Source organism: Sabethes cyaneus, chromosome 3 (assembly GCF_943734655.1).
Source record: "Sabethes cyaneus chromosome 3, idSabCyanKW18_F2, whole genome shotgun sequence".
Taxonomy (NCBI): Eukaryota; Metazoa; Arthropoda; class Insecta; order Diptera; family Culicidae; genus Sabethes; species Sabethes cyaneus.
The window spans coordinates 151,908,622-151,928,522 of NC_071355.1; the positions used below are offsets into that span (position 1 = coordinate 151,908,622).

The 19,901-nt window shown below is 43.9% G+C and overlaps 1 protein-coding gene across 1 annotated transcript in view; it reads right to left on the bottom strand.

Annotated features, from left to right (window-relative positions):
* Window positions 1-7,820: 7,820 nt before the first annotated feature.
* LOC128742432 (leucine-rich repeat-containing G-protein coupled receptor 5) overlaps window positions 7,821-19,901 on the bottom strand; it is a 268,984-nt gene continuing 256,903 nt past the window's right edge. Inside the window, exons 12-16 of the mRNA XM_053838794.1 lie at window positions 19,720-19,863; window positions 19,459-19,530; window positions 19,052-19,350; window positions 17,336-18,991; window positions 7,821-8,363 (exon numbers count right to left, since the gene is read on the bottom strand). Of these exons, the coding sequence (XP_053694769.1) occupies window positions 7,990-8,363; window positions 17,336-18,991; window positions 19,052-19,350; window positions 19,459-19,530; window positions 19,720-19,863 (2,545 nt within the window). The 3' untranslated portion in view covers window positions 7,821-7,989. The remainder of the gene's footprint in view (window positions 8,364-17,335; window positions 18,992-19,051; window positions 19,351-19,458; window positions 19,531-19,719; window positions 19,864-19,901) is intronic.

Here is a 19,901-nt window from a genome sequence, read left to right on the forward strand (position 1 = left end):
TTCAGTTGTCAAAGGGAGGGACACAAATTGGCAGGCCTTGCTGAAATAAAGGTAAGAAATTTCGGAAAGGCACAAGTAAATAGCTGAAAATGATGATGATGGTGATCAAGAAAGAAACTGAGCTGTGCCATCGCCGTTTTGCTCACCTTTTCTTGTTATATGAATTGTCGTTACAATGAGTTGATCGCTCAAATTATTTGCTTCTTGTGATCAGCGGTTTTCGGCGAAAATAAATAGCAATTTAAATGCCACTTGTGGTCTTATTCCGTCAACTGTTGACTTGACTACCTCAGGACGCTTCAGAAGATTGCCCGCAGCTCTGGTGTATTTGGGAGGTTGAGATATATCGATACGAAATCGATATTATACACCTTTTCTTATTATTATAATTGTTATTGTGAATAATCTGTAATTGACCATGAATAATTTCGTATATTGAATTGTTCATTTTACACATGTGGAGTATGTGGAGTGCTGTTATTTATACCATACTAGCTGACCCGACAAACTTCGTATTGCCACAAATTAACCTGTGTTGTACATAAATCATGAATCTCGGATGATCTTTGTCACTTCTCGAGTTTTGCAAGCCCCCCAGTGGGCGGCGCTTCCGACGGCGGGTCACCGGCAACACTCGCGACCGGCTCGTCCTGAATGATCTAGTGTTACTATAGATAGTTTTTGTGGTCTTGTTATTTATTAATGTTTTATGGAAGAGTCTCGAATTTCTCGAGTTGGATTAGTTTTTGAGTTTCGCAAAAATTTCTGTTTTATTTGTATGAGAGTCCATATCCCCCTACCACAGGGGTGAGAGGTCTCTAATTATCATAAAATAAATTCAAGGCTCAAAAATCTCCTACATGCTAAATTTGGTTCCATTTGCTTGATTAGTACTCAAATTATAAGGAAATTTGTATTTCATTTGTATGGGAGCCCACCCTCTTAAAAGGGAAAGGGGTCGTAATACACCACAGAAAAAAAATTCTGCCATCTAAAACTCTCACATGCCAAATTTGGTTCCATTTGCTTGATTAGTTCTAAAGTTATGAGCAAATTTGTATTTCGTTTGAATGGGACCCCCCCTAATTCATCATGGGAAAAATGGTTGCCTCCAAAAACACCCACATGCCAAATATGGTTCCATTTGCTTGATTAGTTCTCGAATTATGAGGAAATTTGTATTTCATTTGTGTAGAAGCCCCCCCTCTTGAAGTGTGGAAGGATCCTAATTCACCGTAGAAAATATTTTTGCCTCCAAAAACCTCCACATGCCGAATTTGGTTCTATTTGCTTGATTAGTTCTCGAGTTATGGGGAAATTTGTATTTCATTTGTATTGGAGCCCCCCTCCTAATGTGGGAAGAGGTCCTAATTCATCACAGAAAAAATTCTTGCCTCCAAAAACACCTACACGCCAAATTTGGTTCCATTTGCTGGATTAGTTCTCGAGTTATGAGGAAATTTTTATTTCGTTTGTATAGGACCCCCCCTCCTAAAGTGAGGAGGGGTCCCAATTCATCATTGAAAAAAAAAATTGTCTCCAAAAACACACACATGCCAAATTTGGTTCAATTCGCTTGATTAGTTCTCGAGTTATGAGGAAATTTGTATTTCATTTGTACAGGAGCCCCTCCTCTTAAAGTGGGGAGGGGTCCTAATTCACCATAGAAAATTTTCTTGCTCTCGAAAACCTTCACATGCCAAATTTGGTTGCATTTGCTTGATTAGTTCTCGAGTTATGAGGAAATTTGTATGGAAGTCCCCCCTCTTAAAGGGGAGAGGAGTTATAATTCCTCTTATAAAGAGGGGAGGGGTCTCAATTCACCATAGAATAAATTCTTGTCACCAAAAAAAACACCCACATGCCAAATGTTGTTCTATTTGCTTGATTAGTTCTCGAGTTAGGAGGAAATTTGTATTTCATTTGTACAGGAGCCCCTCCTCTTAGAGTGGGGAGGGGTCCTAATTCACCGTAGAAAATTTTCTTGCCCTCGAAAACCTTCACATGCCAAAGTTGGTTCCATTTGCTTGATTAGTTCTCGAGTTATGAGGAAATTTGTATGGAAGCCCCCCCTCTTAAAGGGGAGAGGAGTTACAATTCCCCTTATAAAGAGGGAGGGGTCTCAATTTACCATAGAATAAATTCTTGTCACCGAAAACACCCACATGCCAAATTTGGTTCTATTTGCTTGATTAGTTCTCGAGTTATGAGGAAATTTGTATTTCATTTGTATAGGAGCCCCCCCCCCCCCTCCTAAAGTGGGGAGAGGTTCTTATTCATCATAGAAAACATTCTTGCCTCCAAAAACACCTACATGCCAAATTTGGTTCCATTTGCTGGATTAGCTCTCGAGTTATAAGGAAATTTGTATTTCGTTTGTATAGGAGCCCCCCCCCCCTCTTAAAGTGGGGAGGGGTCCCAATTCAACATAGAAAAAAATTTTGTCTTCAAAAACACACACATGCCAAATTTGGTTCCATTTGCTTGATTAGTTCTCGAGTTATGAGAAAATTGGTATTTCATTTGTACAGGAGCCCCCCCTCTTAAAGTGAGGAGGGGTCCTAATTCAACATAGAAAATTTTCTTGCCCTCGAAAACCTTCACATGCCAAATTTGGTTCCATTTGCTTGATTAGTTCTCGAGTTATGAGGAAATTTGTATGGAAACCCCCCCTCTTAAAGGGGAGAGGAGTTATAATTCCCCTTATAAAGAGGGGAGGGGTCTCAAATTACCCTAGAATAAATTCTTGTCACCGAAAACACCCACATGCCAAATTTGGTTCTATTTGCTTGATTAGTTCTCGAGTTATGCAGAAATTTGTGTTTCATTTGTATGGGAGCCCCCCCTCTTAGTGGGGGAGGGGTCTCTAACCATCACTAAAACCTTTCCTGGCCCCAAAAACCTCTACATGCAAATTTTCACGCCGATTGGTTCAGTAGTTTTTGATTCTATAAGGAACACAGGACAGACAGACAGACAGACAGACAGACAGACAGACAGACAGACAGACAGACAGACAGACAGACAGACAGACAGACAGAAATCCTTCTTTATAGGTATAGATTAGAGCATTACCCTGGAATATCGTATATTGAACACAAATTTCTGTATAACTCGAGAACTAATCAAGCAAATGGAAAGGGGGGCTCTGTAGCCGCAAGGTTACCGAGTCTGTCTTGACAAGCGAGTCGTACATCCAGCGTAAGGTTTCTCGCAAAATGGTATTCTGCGAAACTCTATATTCCGCGTTATGGTCAACCGAGAATTAGTGTTCCGCAAAATGGTGTTCGGCGAAATGGTTTGTAATGATGGCGAATATTTAAATGCTATCCGCTTTATTTCATCAGGCTAAGCAATTGGGGGAGTTGTTTTCTACTTTACTGTGAGGAAAATTTGTATATTAAAACAACCATGAACTCTTCAGAAACTTGCAAAACTCGAGATTGTGACAAAGGTCATCCTAGATTCACGATTTATGTACAACATAGTTTAATTTGTGGCAATACGAAGTTTGTCGGGTCAGCTAGTAGTATAATAAAACTAATCGCGTTGACTCGGATCTTATCGCATACAAAGACTTATGAGGTTGAATTGTTAACGTATATGTTGTTGTACGTTGTGGCCTCCAAATTATGCATATGCTAGTTTTGTGCATCAGATATGATTTTTCAGGGTACATATAACTCGTTTGTTACTCTGATATGCGTATGAAAATGTTTGTTGGAGAATTGTTCATTTTACGCAGGGGGAGTATGTAGAGTCCTGTTATTTATTCCATATTAGAGGATTACCCTGGAATGTGTGATATATGTTGTTTACGCTTCATTTGGGTAGTTGTCGATAGCGTGTTACTGACACAGAGAGAAAGTGTCGGAAGACGTTTGACAGCTTCCCGCGTAAAGAAAGTTAGGAATTAGTCGTGTAGATGGCGAATCAGAGGATATCACAGCCCCTAGAAAATTTGGCGCAGTTTCATTGAATTTTGAAAATAGCTATAGTCAGAACTGTAGGTAATAAAAACTTATGGTTAATTTTTATTTGCATGACTGTTGTTTACGGTTTGTTGTCAAAAGCATCCGAGAAAACCTGTATTTTTAAAGGCAGTGCTTGTTTTTCCGATTTTAAAACTAAGTTTTCATATTTATCTCTCTAATTTTACCTCAAAATTTACACACCTTGCTGTTACACAGACTTATCTATCTATATATATTTAAGCGAGCGTGAGTATGTTTGTATGTATGTTCCACCATAACTTCAGAACGTTTTGACCGATCTCCACCAAACTTGGCATACATGTTCCTTGACATATGAAGAGTTGCCAAACCAAGAAGAGGGGGGGATTCATAACGGGGGGAGGCCATAACTCCGAAATGCCTGAACAATTCTTCGTCGTACTTGGCACACATGTTCCTTGACAATCGGGAATAAGCACTGGGAAACAGACAATAGTGGGAAATCTCTAACAAGAGGGGGGAGAGATCTAAATAAGTAAATAGGGTTGCGTTTCTCTTGCATTTAAACCGATTGCAGTTGTGCAACTGACTTTAAGAAACGAGCGAGTTTCGTCGAGGAAGAATATATGGTGGATAAACCTTTGTTTCGATTCCATTATAACGATTTTCATTGGGCAAATCGATGCATAATTAGCTACGTGACAGAAGGGGAAGCTGACGGGGAAGGAACCGACAAGCAGGGGGACGAGGAATGTGAGTATGAATGTATGTTCCGCCATAGCTCCGGAACTTCTGGACTGTTCCTCATCAAACGTGGTTTGTCAAACACATGTTTTCGGCATAAAATAATTAGCGCAGGGGGGTTGACAAAAGAGGGAAACAAGGGAAGAGAAAGGTTCAAACGGGTAAAGGGGTGCAGTTTTCTTGCATTTTGAACGATAGCAGTTGTACAAGTTGTTGGATTTCTGAAAGGGGGACTAGGGTGACCATTAAAAAGGGGGAGGTTCAAAAACGTAGAAAAGGCTTTGTGTCAATTTATAGGGATTGCCGAGAAGACAAGTGGTTGGGGAACAACGTGAGAGAAATTGACAAGGGAAGTAGACATATTCCAATAAAAAAAGGGGTTTGTTTCTTGCATTGTGAGATTTTTGTTACAAAAACAGTTGTACAAGTGACTGAGTGACAAAGAGGCTCCTAGTGAGATCGGGCAATCAGCAATTATATATATTTATTGCATTCAAGGTATTATAAGGATTCTGAGTTAACAATGTTTTGAAGCAAGCCACTTGCATTTTCTCATGAAGCGTGTAGGGCGCTATATCTCTGCATATTAGCGTTGATAAGAGGAAATGCTTATCAACTTGGGGACTATATTGGCTCGTTTTATTGTGCCTGATTTTTATTTTCAGGTGGATTTCAAGCCACCGTGAATCTTGCATGTGCATAATATTTTTTGATAAAAATTAACAAATCATGGTTGTTTATGTAGTACCATTACATTATATTAAATTTACAAAAAAGGTGTATTTGTGATCTCAATTTTCGTAATTACTGACGACAAGAAAACTATTGAATATCCAGGTTAGTTTCAAATAAATGGTGTTCACGTAGCATCGTTTCGTATGGCAATTTAGCATCGTTTGTTTTTGTGACTCGTTTGTTGCATTATTCCACACCGAAACTGTGCGTAGTTTTAGACAAATGACATTTCGATTAAATCGGATCTTTATCTAGCTCCCCCTTCTACTAACAACAATTCCCTTCCCGAAATGCTTGTGAAGATGCAGAGGATTCCCTGGTTTTTAGTAGCAACAAGTATTGGACTAACATTCCTTCCCATCCCACCAGGACCCGCATTCGGACGTGGCCGGCGTCGGTATTGATCAGCATGCAGGGTCCTGATAAGGTTGCACAATGAGGAACAGTGTGTTGTCCCAAGCATACTTTTTCCAGCCATCATTTTGCAATTTTCATCGGTCCTGTACGGTCCTGTACGGAGTAGCAGCACACAGGCGGTATCCTATGCTTATGCTTATGCTTAAGCCACTTGCATTTTCTCATGTAAAATCGAATGCGGAATTATAGTAGTAAACTGTGATACTGTTACTACGTCTTGTACCGGAAAAAGTTGCCATATAACTGCTTAAATTGTAATGCTTAGGAACTTTTTATTATTTCCAATCGTAAATGAAACGAAGTTTCACGTCAGCATTATTTTCAATAGAAAATTTCTTTAATCTACAGCATGGCTGAAGCATAAATACCTATTGTGTAAAAAACAATAGACTTAGAATATTGGTTCAATCGTATTGATTTTAATAATTTTATGCGGAAAGATAAAGGTGATAACTTTCACAGCTAACTATTGTCTAACTGGCAACGCAGTATAACGAGTATAACTAACTTATCAGGTGCTCGAAACGAATTTCTAGCTTATCTGAGTCGCTACTTTTCAACGGCCCTTAAAGTCCGTCGAACAAATCAAATAATGCAAACTGGCTCTCCGTAAATAGTTCAAGCAGTACCTCAAGGATGTAATCGCAGACCAGTATGGTTAGCATGTAGGATGCAAAAATGACAACATTTCACACTGTTCGTTATGGAGGTTTTATTTACTCATCTGCGTCTATGTCAAGAAGCTTGAATAAACTTTTGAAGTTATCAAGTTCCGTAAAGTTAGTATTTGGAATAAATATATAATATCTATCTCTTCTGTTTCTGTACTGTTTCACTATACCTAATGCGGCTATATTTTTGTTTTCTCTTTTCCGTTACGCTCAGCCTCCACAATTATCCGTTCCTATTTATAGCGACACACTTCCTTACACAACAGGCAACACGCAACGAATATAGATTGTTAGAGTTTGTGTTTTGTGTAGTTTGTTGAGTATTTGTCGTTAGTTATGCTTTATTTCCGGCGATTTTAATTATGTACAACGTTAATTGTTAGTTGTTGTTTATCCGAAGATTTTTGTATTGTGAAAAATAATACTGCTGACAAAACGGTTGGTTTTCGTGCTCGCTGCTTCTCATTCAAAACGATTCTGTTGCTCGATTCATTTTTGGTATCACGCAAATTTCATCTCACCACTCCTATCAATATTCTAGAAAATCTACGTTTTATCTCATAAAATTCCAAAAGAAATTACAAACATTCGAATGGCAGTGCTCTGATCATTTAGATAATTTTACTTTATCTAGTCTCAACATATATGTCTTAAGTATTTGAAATTTTTGGCAGCATTTGATGTTTTCTGTTGTATTGAAATGTAAATATTTATGTAGTTTCAATAATGAGTGTTATGGTTGTTCTCAGGATTATTTCTTCATTCGGGCTGCAAGAATTTATTGTCTGTGGACGGTGAACTTTGCACGAGCTTTGGATGTAGGTATTTGTTTCCTTTTGTACTGCCCTGAGCTGCGTGCATGTTTTCCTACTGTGTGGAGCTGAGTGCGATAAAACCTTTCGGTTGGAAAATTCAGATTGCAAGCACAACGCGAGCTTTTCACTTGTTCTATCGCTGCCGCGAAAAACAGCAGCGATGTTGTGTGCGAGCTACTTGTGTACGAGTTGAATCGCATGAAAGTATACTGGCATTCGTGATAACTTTGACTAGACTGAGATGAACAAGTGGATACGCGCCATGCTTGCTCTCTGCACTGTTACTGTTCGATCCGGATTAATGTATTTTTTGATTTCTTTGAATGCCCCGTTCGATTATCCTATCCTAGTTGAAATTAAATTATTTCAAATATTCTAGGCAATATGAAGTATTCAATTTTGTATCACACTGTTTCGCATTTACCTTACATTATTTTATATTATAATATAAAATATTTACAGATTCCGTCGAAGAACTTCTGGTTTAGATATTTGTTGGGAAAGGAATAACTGAATTTTTTATCAACATTATTTTTTGAAGATTCTGGAATACTTCATCGTTTTGACTAATTAGTGAACACTGACTAAGCATTTTCACACCTAATACTTGCAGCATCGCTTAGTCTAAAGCTGATCGGCGACCACTAGTTTAGCTCACGGTGGTTTTGTTTTATCCTTGAGACTAGATACAGCTGCTTGAGGATTTCCACTGTGCAAGATAGCATAGAATGGCGACGGTGACAATGGACTAGCGTTACCTCCAACAGCAGCCGATGTTGCTGCTGCCGCCGCCGCCGCTGCTGTTGATTCATCAGCCCCCCGTTCGCCATGACTGGAGCCAGGACTGGAATGCGCCTCTGCTGTGTCGTCATCCAACTGTACGCTGCTGTCAGCCGCCGATGGTATCGTGGGCAGAAAGCGAACTCCTAGCCGTGGAGGTGAGCAAGATAGTTCCTGGGAATCATCCTGCACGGCAGATTGTCGAACCAAACGTGGCTTGCCACCAGGTATAGACTGCCGAGCACCGCCTGGAAGAGTAATATTTGATATGTGGTGAGATAGTTGAAGCCATGATAAATAGAAATAACCACAATTTATCATATCATAGAGATTTTTGTATGAATTCAATGGCGTTTTGTAAAATAAAGAACAATTTTCTAATTCAAACACTCATTTTCAGGGTTGACTCGACCACTGTAATTTAATTTTCATTTCTACCAATGACCGTCTCACCCAAGCAAAATTTGAAAAAGTTACATATGGGTCATTCCATCTCAAGTTACCAAGAAAATCGAAAAAATTACAATCTACCCCCAGCGATTTCGACCAAAGTTGGCATAATTGTTCATTCTGTCGCCACAATCAATTTCCCGAAGCTTTATGCCGATTGATCAATCCTCCTAGCAGTGACGCTACTTCCTTTTTTACATATTTTCAAAATGAGTTATTTTTTGGATTCAATTATCTCTGAAACAGTTTGATGTAATGGCATGCTAACATGCTTTTTCTATGGGATTTTGGCCGCGTAATCTGATCGTGTTATCAGTTTTTATCTAATTTGCCAACATCGTACGTTTTTGTTGCAATTTAAAATGGAAAATGCGAATTCTTAAAACATTCCCAATTTAACATACAGTCACACGCCCGCACACACGCACACACGCACACACATACACACACGCACACACACACACACACACACACACACACACACACACACACACACACACATACACACACACACACACACACACACACACACACACACACACACACACACACACACACACACACACACACACACACACACACACACACACACACACACACACACACACACACACACACACACACACACACACACACACACACACACACACACACACACACACACACACACACACACACACACACACACACACACACACACACACACACACACACACACACACACACACACACACACACACACACACACACACACACACACACACACACACACACACACACACACACACACACACACACACACACACACACACACACACACACACACACACACACACACACACACACACACACACACACACACACACACACACACACACACACACACACACACACACACACACACACACACACACACACACACACACACACAAGAGGGACACTTTGCTCTGAATTGCAAAAACCCACCAAGGTGTTTGCTCTGCAAAACAGAAAAAGACCACGCGACGGGAGGGTTCAGATGCCCAGAGTTTAAGAAGGCGGCGGCGTGCCAGAAATGATAGAGGTAGTCCAAATTAACCTCAATCATTGTGACACTGCGCAGCAACTGTTGTGGCAGTCGACGACAGAAGCAAAGTGCGATGTTGCAATTATTGCGGAGCCATATCGTGTTCCTCCCGATAACGGCAACTGGGTGGCGGACAAAGCAGCTACCACTGCAATTCATGTAATGGGGAAATTCCCGATCCAGGAGGTAATAGACAGATCGCATGAGGGGTTCGTGGTTGCCAAAGTCAATGGAATCTATATATGCAGCTGTTACGCTCCACCAAGATGGACTATGGATCAGTTTAATTATATGCTAAATGAGCTAACCGAAGAGCTTATCGGACGGAGGCCAATCATCATCGGAGGTGACTTCAATGCCTGGGCAGCGGAATGGGGAAGTAGATGTACAAACGCAAGAGGGTACAGTCTGCTAGAAGCTCTTACGAAGCTAGAAGTTACACAGTGTAACGTAGGTAACACTAGCACATTTAGAAGGAATGGGCCTGAATCCATTGTCGATGTTACTTTCTGCAGCCCGCCGCTAGCAGTAAGCATGAACTGGAGAGTCAGTGAGGACTTCACGTACAGCGACCACCAGGCGATTCGATATACCATTGGTCGCAAGAATCCCGTGGTACCACGAAGAATTAGGGACTGCGGACGGAAGTGGAAAACGAAAGTATTTGACAGAGAACTTTTTGTCGAGGCTCTACGTGTCGATAGTGACTCCCTGGACCTGACAGCGGATGAACTGACAGAAACGCTAGCAAAGGCATGCGATGTCACAATGCCTAGAAAACGGGAGCCTAGAAACAGGCGGGCACCTGCTTACTGGTGGAATGACGCACTCGGGGAACTTCGTGCTGAATGCCTTAGGACCAGAAGAAGCTTTCAACGGGCAAAGAACACCTCTGAGAGAGAGGCACGGAGAATAGTGCACCGGGTGGCCAAGGCAGCATTGAAACGGGCAATAATTCAAAGTAAATCCAACTGCTTTAAGGAACTTTGTCGAGATGCTGATGCTAACCCCTGGGGTGACGCATATCGAGTTGCAATGGCAAGGATAAGAGGTCCGACGACGCCCACAGAAACGTGTCCAGAGAGGCTAAAGATCATCATCGAAGAGCTTTTCCCGGAGCACGATACAACGATCTGGCCACCTTGTCCATACGGTGAAGTTGAGGAGGTTGACGCCGATGAAAGACGTGTCTCCAACGAGGAACTCGTAGCTGCCGCGAAAAGTATGAAAGTTAGGAAAGCGCCTGGCCCAGATGGAATCCCCAACGTAGCGCTGAAAGCGGCACTGCAGGCATTTCCAGACATGTTTAGACCGGTTTTACAAAAATGCCTGCAGGAAGGCTGCTTTCCAGATCCATGGAAGACACAGAAGTTAGTACTCCTACCGAAACCAGGAAAGTCCTCAGGAGATCCAGGTGCTTACAGACCCATCTGTCTGCTGGACACACTCGGTAAACTCTTGGAGAGAATTATTCTCAACCGGCTTACAAAATACACGGAGAGCGAACATGGACTGTCAGCGAGGCAATTCGGATTCAGGAAAGGAAAGTGTACAGTAGACGCCATACGTACAGTGATCGAAAAAGCTGAGAAGGCAACCAAGCAGAAAAGAAGAGGAAATGAGGAAATCGACACTGCGCCGTAATCACGATTGACGTTAAGAACGCTTTCAATAGCGTCAGTTGGCAAGCTATCGCTGCAGCGCTGTACGCAATGAGGGTCCCTGCCTATCTGTGTAGGATCCTCAATAGCTATTTCCAGAACCGCTTTCTGGTTTATGAAACGAACATCGGCCAGAAGGCGTTCAGGGTTACCGCGGGGGTTCCACAAGGCTCACTTCTCGGCCCATCGCTCTGGAATGCTATGTACGACGGTGTACTAACACTGAAACTGCCTAGAGGTGTGGAAATCGTCGGTTTCGCGGACGATATCGTAACGACGGTAATAGGCGAGACTTTGGAGGAGGTTGAAATGCTGGCATCCCAGACAATAGACGCGATCGAAACCTGGATGAAAGGAGTAAAGTTGCAAATAGCCCACCACAAAACAGAGGTACTATTAGTTAGCAACTGTAGAGCGGTGCAACGGTTGGTACTCAACGTTGGTGAGCACACTATAGCCTCTAAGCGTGTGCTGAAATACTTGGGTGTGATGGCCGACGATCGGCTGAATTTCAACAGCCACGTTGACTATGCCTGCAATAAGGCTGCCAAGGCATTCAACGCGATCTCCAGAATCATGCCAAACAGTGCTGGTCCAAGCAGCAGCAAGAGGCGTCTTCTGGCTAGCGTATCCTGCTCAATCCTAAGATACGCGGGTCCAGCATGGAACGCAGCGCTGGAAACCCACCGGAATAGGACAAAGCTGAACCGTACCTTTCGGTTGATAGCTATACGAGTTGCTACTGCCTACCGAACCATCTCGTCGGAAGCAGCTTGTGTTATCGCCGGAATGATCCCTATCTGCATTACGCTGGCCGAAGACAGTGAATGTTATAGGCGGAAAGGTACTAGAGGAATACGTAAACGGATGAGAGCGGAGTCGATAGCCAAGTGGCAACAAGAGTGGAACACTGCTACGAATGGAAGATGGACACACAGGCTGATACCGAACTTGGTCAGTTGGGTTAACAGGAAGCACGGAGAAGTGAACTTCTACTTGACGCAATTCCTATCAGGGCACGGCTGCTTCAGGCAGTACCTGCATCGGTTCGGGCATGCAAGGTCCCCCCTATGCCCCGAGTGTGATAATGAAGAGGAAACTCCAGAGCATGTAGTTTTCGTCTGCCCAAGATTTGAGTCTGCGCGACGCGAGCTGCCATCTCTTAACGTAGATAATATTGTCAGGGAAATGTGTAGAGATGAGAACATATGGAATGTTGCCAACAGGGTGATAACACACATCTTGTCCGATCTGCAGCGAACATGGAGAGCCGAACAGCGTTCCAGCGGCACCAGCTAGCGTCAGAAATCCAGCAGTGCTAACATCCAGTCGGGGTGGATAATGATGACGATGCAGCCAATCGAACAAACGCCCTTGGGCCGCATATGACATCTTAATCCAAAGCAACGCGATTCTGGGCGCGGTAAAACCCTTGACCGGACTCATATGTGTGGGGATGGGCTTCGTACCCTAAATAATCCCGGTACCCATTTTGTGCAAAGGTTCATAACTGGCGGAGATCCCTGCGAGGGTGGCTGTGACGGAGTGCGCGTCGTGATGGAGGGCACTTACCAATCAGTACACGTCTCGAAGGGAGTAAAGCACCACGAGGGTGGCCGTGACGGGGTGCACGTTATGAACGTAGGCACTTTCCAATCGGTACACGTCTCGATGGGTGAAAGCATCCATCATTAATGAGAAATCCTGCGAGGGTGGCTGTGACGGAGTGCGAGTTATGGTGAAGAGCACTTCCCAATCAGTACACGTCTCGACGGTTAGCAATACCCCGCGAGGGTGGCCGTGATGGGGTGCACGTTATGATGACAGGCTCTCCCAAATCGGTTCACGTCTCGATGGGTAGCAGGTGCGTCGTTATTGGAGCAGTGCATAAGCACAGCCTCTCCCCGAAGTAGTCGCCTTGTAGCGGTCCCGGGGGGATTTTGAGCTAGGAGCAGTGAGGTTTTTAGTGGGTTAGAGTCCCACACCGTGCCACGTGATGAATACCATCATTAGTGTGCCAGGCATAGAGCGTTTCCTCACTTAAAAAAAAAAAAAAAAAAAAAAAAAACACACACACACACACACACACACACACACACACACACACACACACACACACACACACACACACACACACACACACACACACACACACACACACACACACACACACACACACACACACACACACACACACACACACACACACACACACACACACACACACACACACACACACACACACACACACACACACACACACACACACACACACACACACACACACACACACACACACACACACACACACACACACACACACACACACACACACACACACACACACACACACACACACACACACACACACACACACACACACACACACACACACACACACACACAAGGAAGGAAGGAAGGAAGGAATGGATGTTATAACGACCGCCATCTCCGGATCGGTACACGTCTTGGCATTGGCATGTATACAGAGCAGTATGAACCCACTAAAAACCTCACGGGCGCCTGACCTAAAGCCCTCCGGAGGTTTTTAGTGGCTTAAAGTATCACACTGTGCCACATCCTGTAAACAGACATCATTAGTGTGCCTGGCATCGAGCGTTTTCTCGCGCAAAAATACACACTCACACAAGGAGCAGAAGGGACAATAGTCCAAGAATTGCACGCCCCTTCCTGGTCATACTACGAGTTGGGGAGTCTGCTTAGGATGTGGCGAGGTTTGACAGCCCAGATAGCACCAAATCGTATATCAATAATCGAAAATTATCGTAAATAACTCTTAACAAATTCGGAATTGTAACTAAAGCTGAATATAGTCCGCCCAAGTTGATTTTCAGTCGTATATAATGATAACAGCTGACATTCATACGATATTTAGCACAGAAGTGTATAACAATAAGGAGCGGGTCGAGCTTAATCGGATATTGTCGTATATAATTACTTATATCGATAAAATGCGTATGTTTCTTCATCACGTATATCGCCTCCAAAATACCACGATTTATTAGCACGTATATATGTACGTACTGTTAGAGTCAATAGGATCGTAGCAACTGGCCTTGCAATTGTCCTGCACTCTGAAGTCTGTCGTATAAAAACAGAAGGTCAAGCTTCGATAACAGAATGTAGAACCCAGGCTTTGCTTTGCTTATATGTACGTAATGCTGAATGCGTAATGTTGAATAAATGAATGAATGAATAAATAAATAAATAAATGAAATGAAATGCTGATTTTTAACTTTTATCTATACCAATAAAAATGGATTTCTGTCTGTCTGTCTGTCTGTCTGTCTGTCTGTCTGTCTGTCTGTCTGTCTGTCTGTCTGTCTGTCTGTCTGTCTGTCTGTCTGTCTGTCTGTCTGTCTGTCTGTCTGTCTGTCTGTCTGTCTGTCTGTCTGTCTGTCTGTCTGTCTGTCTGTCTGTCTGTCTGTCTGTCTGTCTGTCTGTCTGTCTGTCTGTCTGTCTGTCTGTCTGTCTGTCTGTCTGTCTGTCTGTCTGTCTGTCTGTCTGTCTGTCTGTCTGTCTGTCTGTCTGTCTGTCTGTCTGTCTGTCTGTCTGTCTGTCTGTCTGTCTGTCTGTCTGTCTGTCTGTCTGTCTGTCTGTCTGTCTGTCTGTCTGTCTGTCTGTCTGTCTGTCTGTCTGTCTGTCTGTCTGTCTGTCTGTCTGTCTGTCTGTCTGTCTGTCTGTCTGTCTGTCTGTCTGTCTGTCTGTCTGTCTGTCTGTCTGTCTGTCTGTCTGTCTGTCTGTCTGTCTGTCTGTCTGTCTGTCTGTCTGTCTGTCTGTCTGTCTGTCTGTCTGTCTGTCTGTCTGTCTGTCTGTCTGTCTGTCTGTCTGTCTGTCTGTCTGTCTGTCTGTCTGTCTGTCTGTCTGTCTGTCTGTCTGTCTGTCTGTCTGTCTGTCTGTCTGTCTGTCTGTCTGTCTGTCTGTCTGTCTGTCTGTCTGTCTGTCTGTCTGTCTGTCTGTCTGTCTGTCTGTCTGTCTGTCTGTCTGTCTGTCTGTCTGTCTGTCTGTCTGTCTGTCTGTCTGTCTGTCTGTCTGTCTGTCTGTCTGTCTGTCTGTCTGTCTGTCTGTCTGTCTGTCTGTCTGTCTGTCTGTCTGTCTGTCTGTCTGTCTGTCTGTCTGTCTGTCTGTCTGTCTGTCTGTCTGTCTGTCTGTCTGTCTGTCTGTCTGTCTGTCTGTCTGTCTGTCTGTCTGTCTGTCTGTCTGTCTGTCTGTCTGTCTGTCTGTCTGTCTGTCTGTCTGTCTGTCTGTCTGTCTGTCTGTCTGTCTGTCTGTCTGTCTGTCTGTCTGTCTGTCTGTCTGTCTGTCTGTCTGTCTGTCTGTCTGTCTGTCTGTCTGTCTGTCTGTCTGTCTGTCTGTCTGTCTGTCTGTCTGTCTGTCTGTCTGTCTGTCTGTCTGTCTGTCTGTCTGTCTGTCTGTCTGTCTGTCTGTCTGTCTGTCTGTCTGTCTGTCTGTCTGTCTGTCTGTCTGTCTGTCTGTCTGTCTGTCTGTCTGTCTGTCTGTCTGTCTGTCTGTCTGTCTGTCTGTCTGTCTGTCTGTCTGTCTGTCTGTCTGTCTGTCTGTCTGTCTGTCTGTCTGTCTGTCTGTCTGTCTGTCTGTCTGTCTGTCTGTCTGTCTGTCTGTCTGTCTGTCTGTCTGTCTGTCTGTCTGTCTGTCTGTCTGTCTGTCTGTCTGTCTGTCTGTCTGTCTGTCTGTCTGTCTGTCTGTCTGTCTGTCTGTCTGTCTGTCTGTCTGTCTGTCTGTCTGTCTGTCTGTCTGTCTGTCTGTCTGTCTGTCTGTCTGTCTGTCTGTCTGTCTGTCTGTCTGTCTGTCTGTCTGTCTGTCTGTCTGTCTGTCTGTCTGTCTGTCTGTCTGTCTGTCTGTCTGTCTGTCTGTCTGTCTGTCTGTCTGTCTGTCTGTCTGTCTGTCTGTCTGTCTGTCTGTCTGTCTGTGGGGCTCCCAAACAAATGAAACACAAATTTCTGCATAACTCGAGAACTAATCAAACAAATGGAACAAAATTTGGCATGTGGGTGTTTTAGTCTTTAGAAGGGGAATTATGACTCCCCTCCCATTTGAGAGGGGGGCTTCCATACAAATGAAATACAAATTTCCTCATAACTCGAGAACAAATCAAACAAATGGAACCAAATTTTGTATGTAAAGGTTTTTGGAGGCAAGAATTTTTTCTATGGTGAATTAGGACCCCCCCACTTCACGAGGGGATGGCTCCTCTACAAGTGAAATACAAATTTCCTCATAACTCCAGAACTAATCAAGCAAATGGAACCAAATTTGGCATGTTGGGGGTTTGGAGGCAGGAATTTCTTTTATGATGGTTTGAGACCCTTCACCCTTGTAGTAGGGGGATAAGGATTCTCATACAAATAAAACAGAAATTTTTGCGTAACTCAAAAACTATTCGAACTCAAGAAATTTTAGACTCCTTGATAAAACATTAGTCAATAACAAGACCACCAGAAACTATCAATAGTAACATTAGATGATTCAGGGCGAGACGGACACAGGTTGCCGGCGACCCGCCGTTGGAAGCGCCGGCCACTGCGGGGGGGGGGGTCAGCCCCCCGTAGCAATCACCTCTATCTAGGTTTATTTATTTTCCTAGATCTACTGATCTCCATCCAATAAAAGCTGATAAGTCTTCGTGATACGTTCAAAACACGTCACCTTAGGTGGTGGGATAGTAGGTTCAGATGACAATTCCTGATTTACGCCGATCTGGCTCTGGCTCACATGCCCGACGAAAGAATATCCAAAACTATTTTTAACAGAAAGCAAGGAAGAGGGTATATTAATTGAAACAGACCCCGCATCCGATGTCGAGGACGAGGCATCGCAGTCGAGGACGACGCGCGGTCAACTGGTGTTGGAGGGGATTGTAGGAATTAGGAGTCCTAAAGGACCATAATTCGTTCGGCGCTGGATCAGTAACGAACCGTCGCCAATAAAATAAAGTAAAAATTGTTGGTAAAATAATATACGTATCACATAACAATTACATAAAATAAATATCTTCACAACTTACTTGTATGGTGTGGATGCGGAGCGCCATCAATTTTCAGCCCAGGCAGTACCACCGAATTGCTGGCACTGGATCGCGATATCCGCCAGGTTCCGGTACTTTGCGTAGCGGTCGAGCCGGACGAATCGTTACGCGAACTGGACAAGTTCGAGTCCTGTGATGTCTTACGGGTGATCAGCCACGAAGTGTGCCGCCGTTTAGGATCCAGCAGCCGCAATGGAATACCGCAATGGTGCTGGGCATGCCGCCAGGAATCGGATCGCGATGAGCTGAAATTTTCGCTGGATGACATCGAACCTGTTCGCTTATGCTGCTTCTGCTGTATTTCAGCGATCTGATAGGCGTACTGATCGCCGTTTCGGCCCCCACGGCGGTTGTCCCCCTGCTGTCCGAGATTGCACAACAGCCGACGCCACGTTTTGGAAAAGGTATTTTCCTGCTGAAAGCGACGTCTCATGTTCTCCTGTTCCATGAGTTTGGCCGAGCAGTTGCACATTTGGCCAGGAAGCAATGGCGGAAGCTCTCGAGATGACCGTTCTACCAAAGAGTTGGTATTGGCCGGTGTGTGGCGGTTACTAAAATTAGAACTATGTCGACAACGACCGATTCCACGAGTTACTCGGGACTCCTCAATTGCTTTGCAAATGAGGACGCAGTCTTTCTTGAACTGTTTGGTTAGAATGGCATACAGGAACGGATTACAGCAGGAATTTAGAGGTAGCACGAACACGGTAAACACTTTGGCTTGTTCTAGAGAGATTAGATGCAGTCCGAAAACAGCAGTCAAGGAAAAGAAAGCAATCGGGGACCAACATATAAAGTCGGTGAAGACTAGCAGTGCCATACGTTTTGCTATTCGGGAGTCGTTTGAGTTCCACGCTTGAGAGCATCCCATTAGGATAAGAAACGCCACTCCATTGATAAACATCAGGAACACTACGTACACTAAACTTCCGGTTCCGCTGTTGATTTCGAACGGTAAGCACACGGCAAATACTCGGTAATCCGAAACTCCAAACAACGGAAGGATTGCCATTGTTATGGCAAAAGCCCAACCGATTGTCATGATGTACCCTGCATGCCTTAGTGATAATCTTTTATTTAAATGCATCGCATGGGTAATGGCGTAATTGCGTTCCAGTGTTATAACTGCTAGCGTATAGACGGACAGTTCCGAAGATAGAACTGCCAGGAAACCGGACAGTTTACATCCTGCACTCATCTGCCAAGGAATCGCATACATTCGAAACTCTCCCAATGTAGACGCATCAACAACGGCCAAAAATCCTAGATAGATTCCCATAAAAAAATCGGCTGCTGCTAAATTGCAAACTAGAAATCGAGGTACATCCATCTTTGACCTGGAGAATATTAGTACGAAAACGACGGTTCCGTTGCCCAACATGGCCAGTAAAAACACTACCCAAACGCCGCAACGTAAGGTCCACCAATCGAACAAATCCTGGCAAGGCATAAACGGGCCCGGCTCTGGAAGACAATGGATGCTGCCTGGCTGTGCCGTTGGCATGGCATGTGTTACACCGCCTTCCTCTTCGAAATATTCCTCTGGATAGGTCGGCATACCGCCAGGGTAGTATTCCGGTCCGTACGAGTGGAGCAAGTCGTTTATCTGTGTACCGAACTTTTTGCTGAGGTTATCTGGAAACAAAAATCATGATTATTAGGATGCTAGATTTTGCGAACTAGGCCTAAGCTTACGTAGTTGGGGCCACAAATCGTTGTAACTGTTATTCCATAAGCTCATGTCGAACTCGTTGTCAGACGGAAATAAAACCTCCTCCTTAATAGGGTGATATTTAGGAACTTTGGGAGCACTGGCCACTAATGGCAGGAACGAGCAGCAGTGGTAAGCGTATGACAGTGCAAGCGTTTGCACACGCGGAAATGCTTCCGGCGGTGGAAATTCTCGTAAGTTTGGATTGTTAAATGTCTTCAAATGCAGCAGCCGGCCCAATCCAACCGTTGGAAGATGCGGAAAAATGTTGTTGCCCAGATTCCTGTACGGAACGAAACAGAAGGGAACAGAAAAACCATTCGATAACATACATGATTTGCTGTGGGGACCGCATATAGCGGACCGAGATCAAATAGCAATAAAAACGTACAAATCTTCCAGCTTGACTAGTTGCTTGAATGCGTTCTGGTGGATGAAGTATATACGGTTGGCTTCTAAGTCCCTGCGGCAATAGTCCAGTGGCAGTAACACAACGGCAGATTACGCGAGGAAGAAAAACAGAAAAATTCAATTTAATTTTACTTGGCTTAGTGGTTGGTCTCATTCCTCATTGTGTTCTCCACCCCAACACCCCACCCCAACTCGCATAAGAGCAGCGAAAGTGGCGCGTTTGATTTATTTGCTTACTTACAATACTTGCAACCGGAACAGGCCAGTGAATGCATCGTTCGGAATCGATTCGATTTCGTTGTGCGAAAGGAGCAGATCATGCAGCTGGCTGAGACTAGAGAATGGTGCTCCATGGAGCGAGCTTATGCTATTAGCAGCTAAATCTCTGAAAGTGGAACACAATGCGATTAATTCGATAATTTC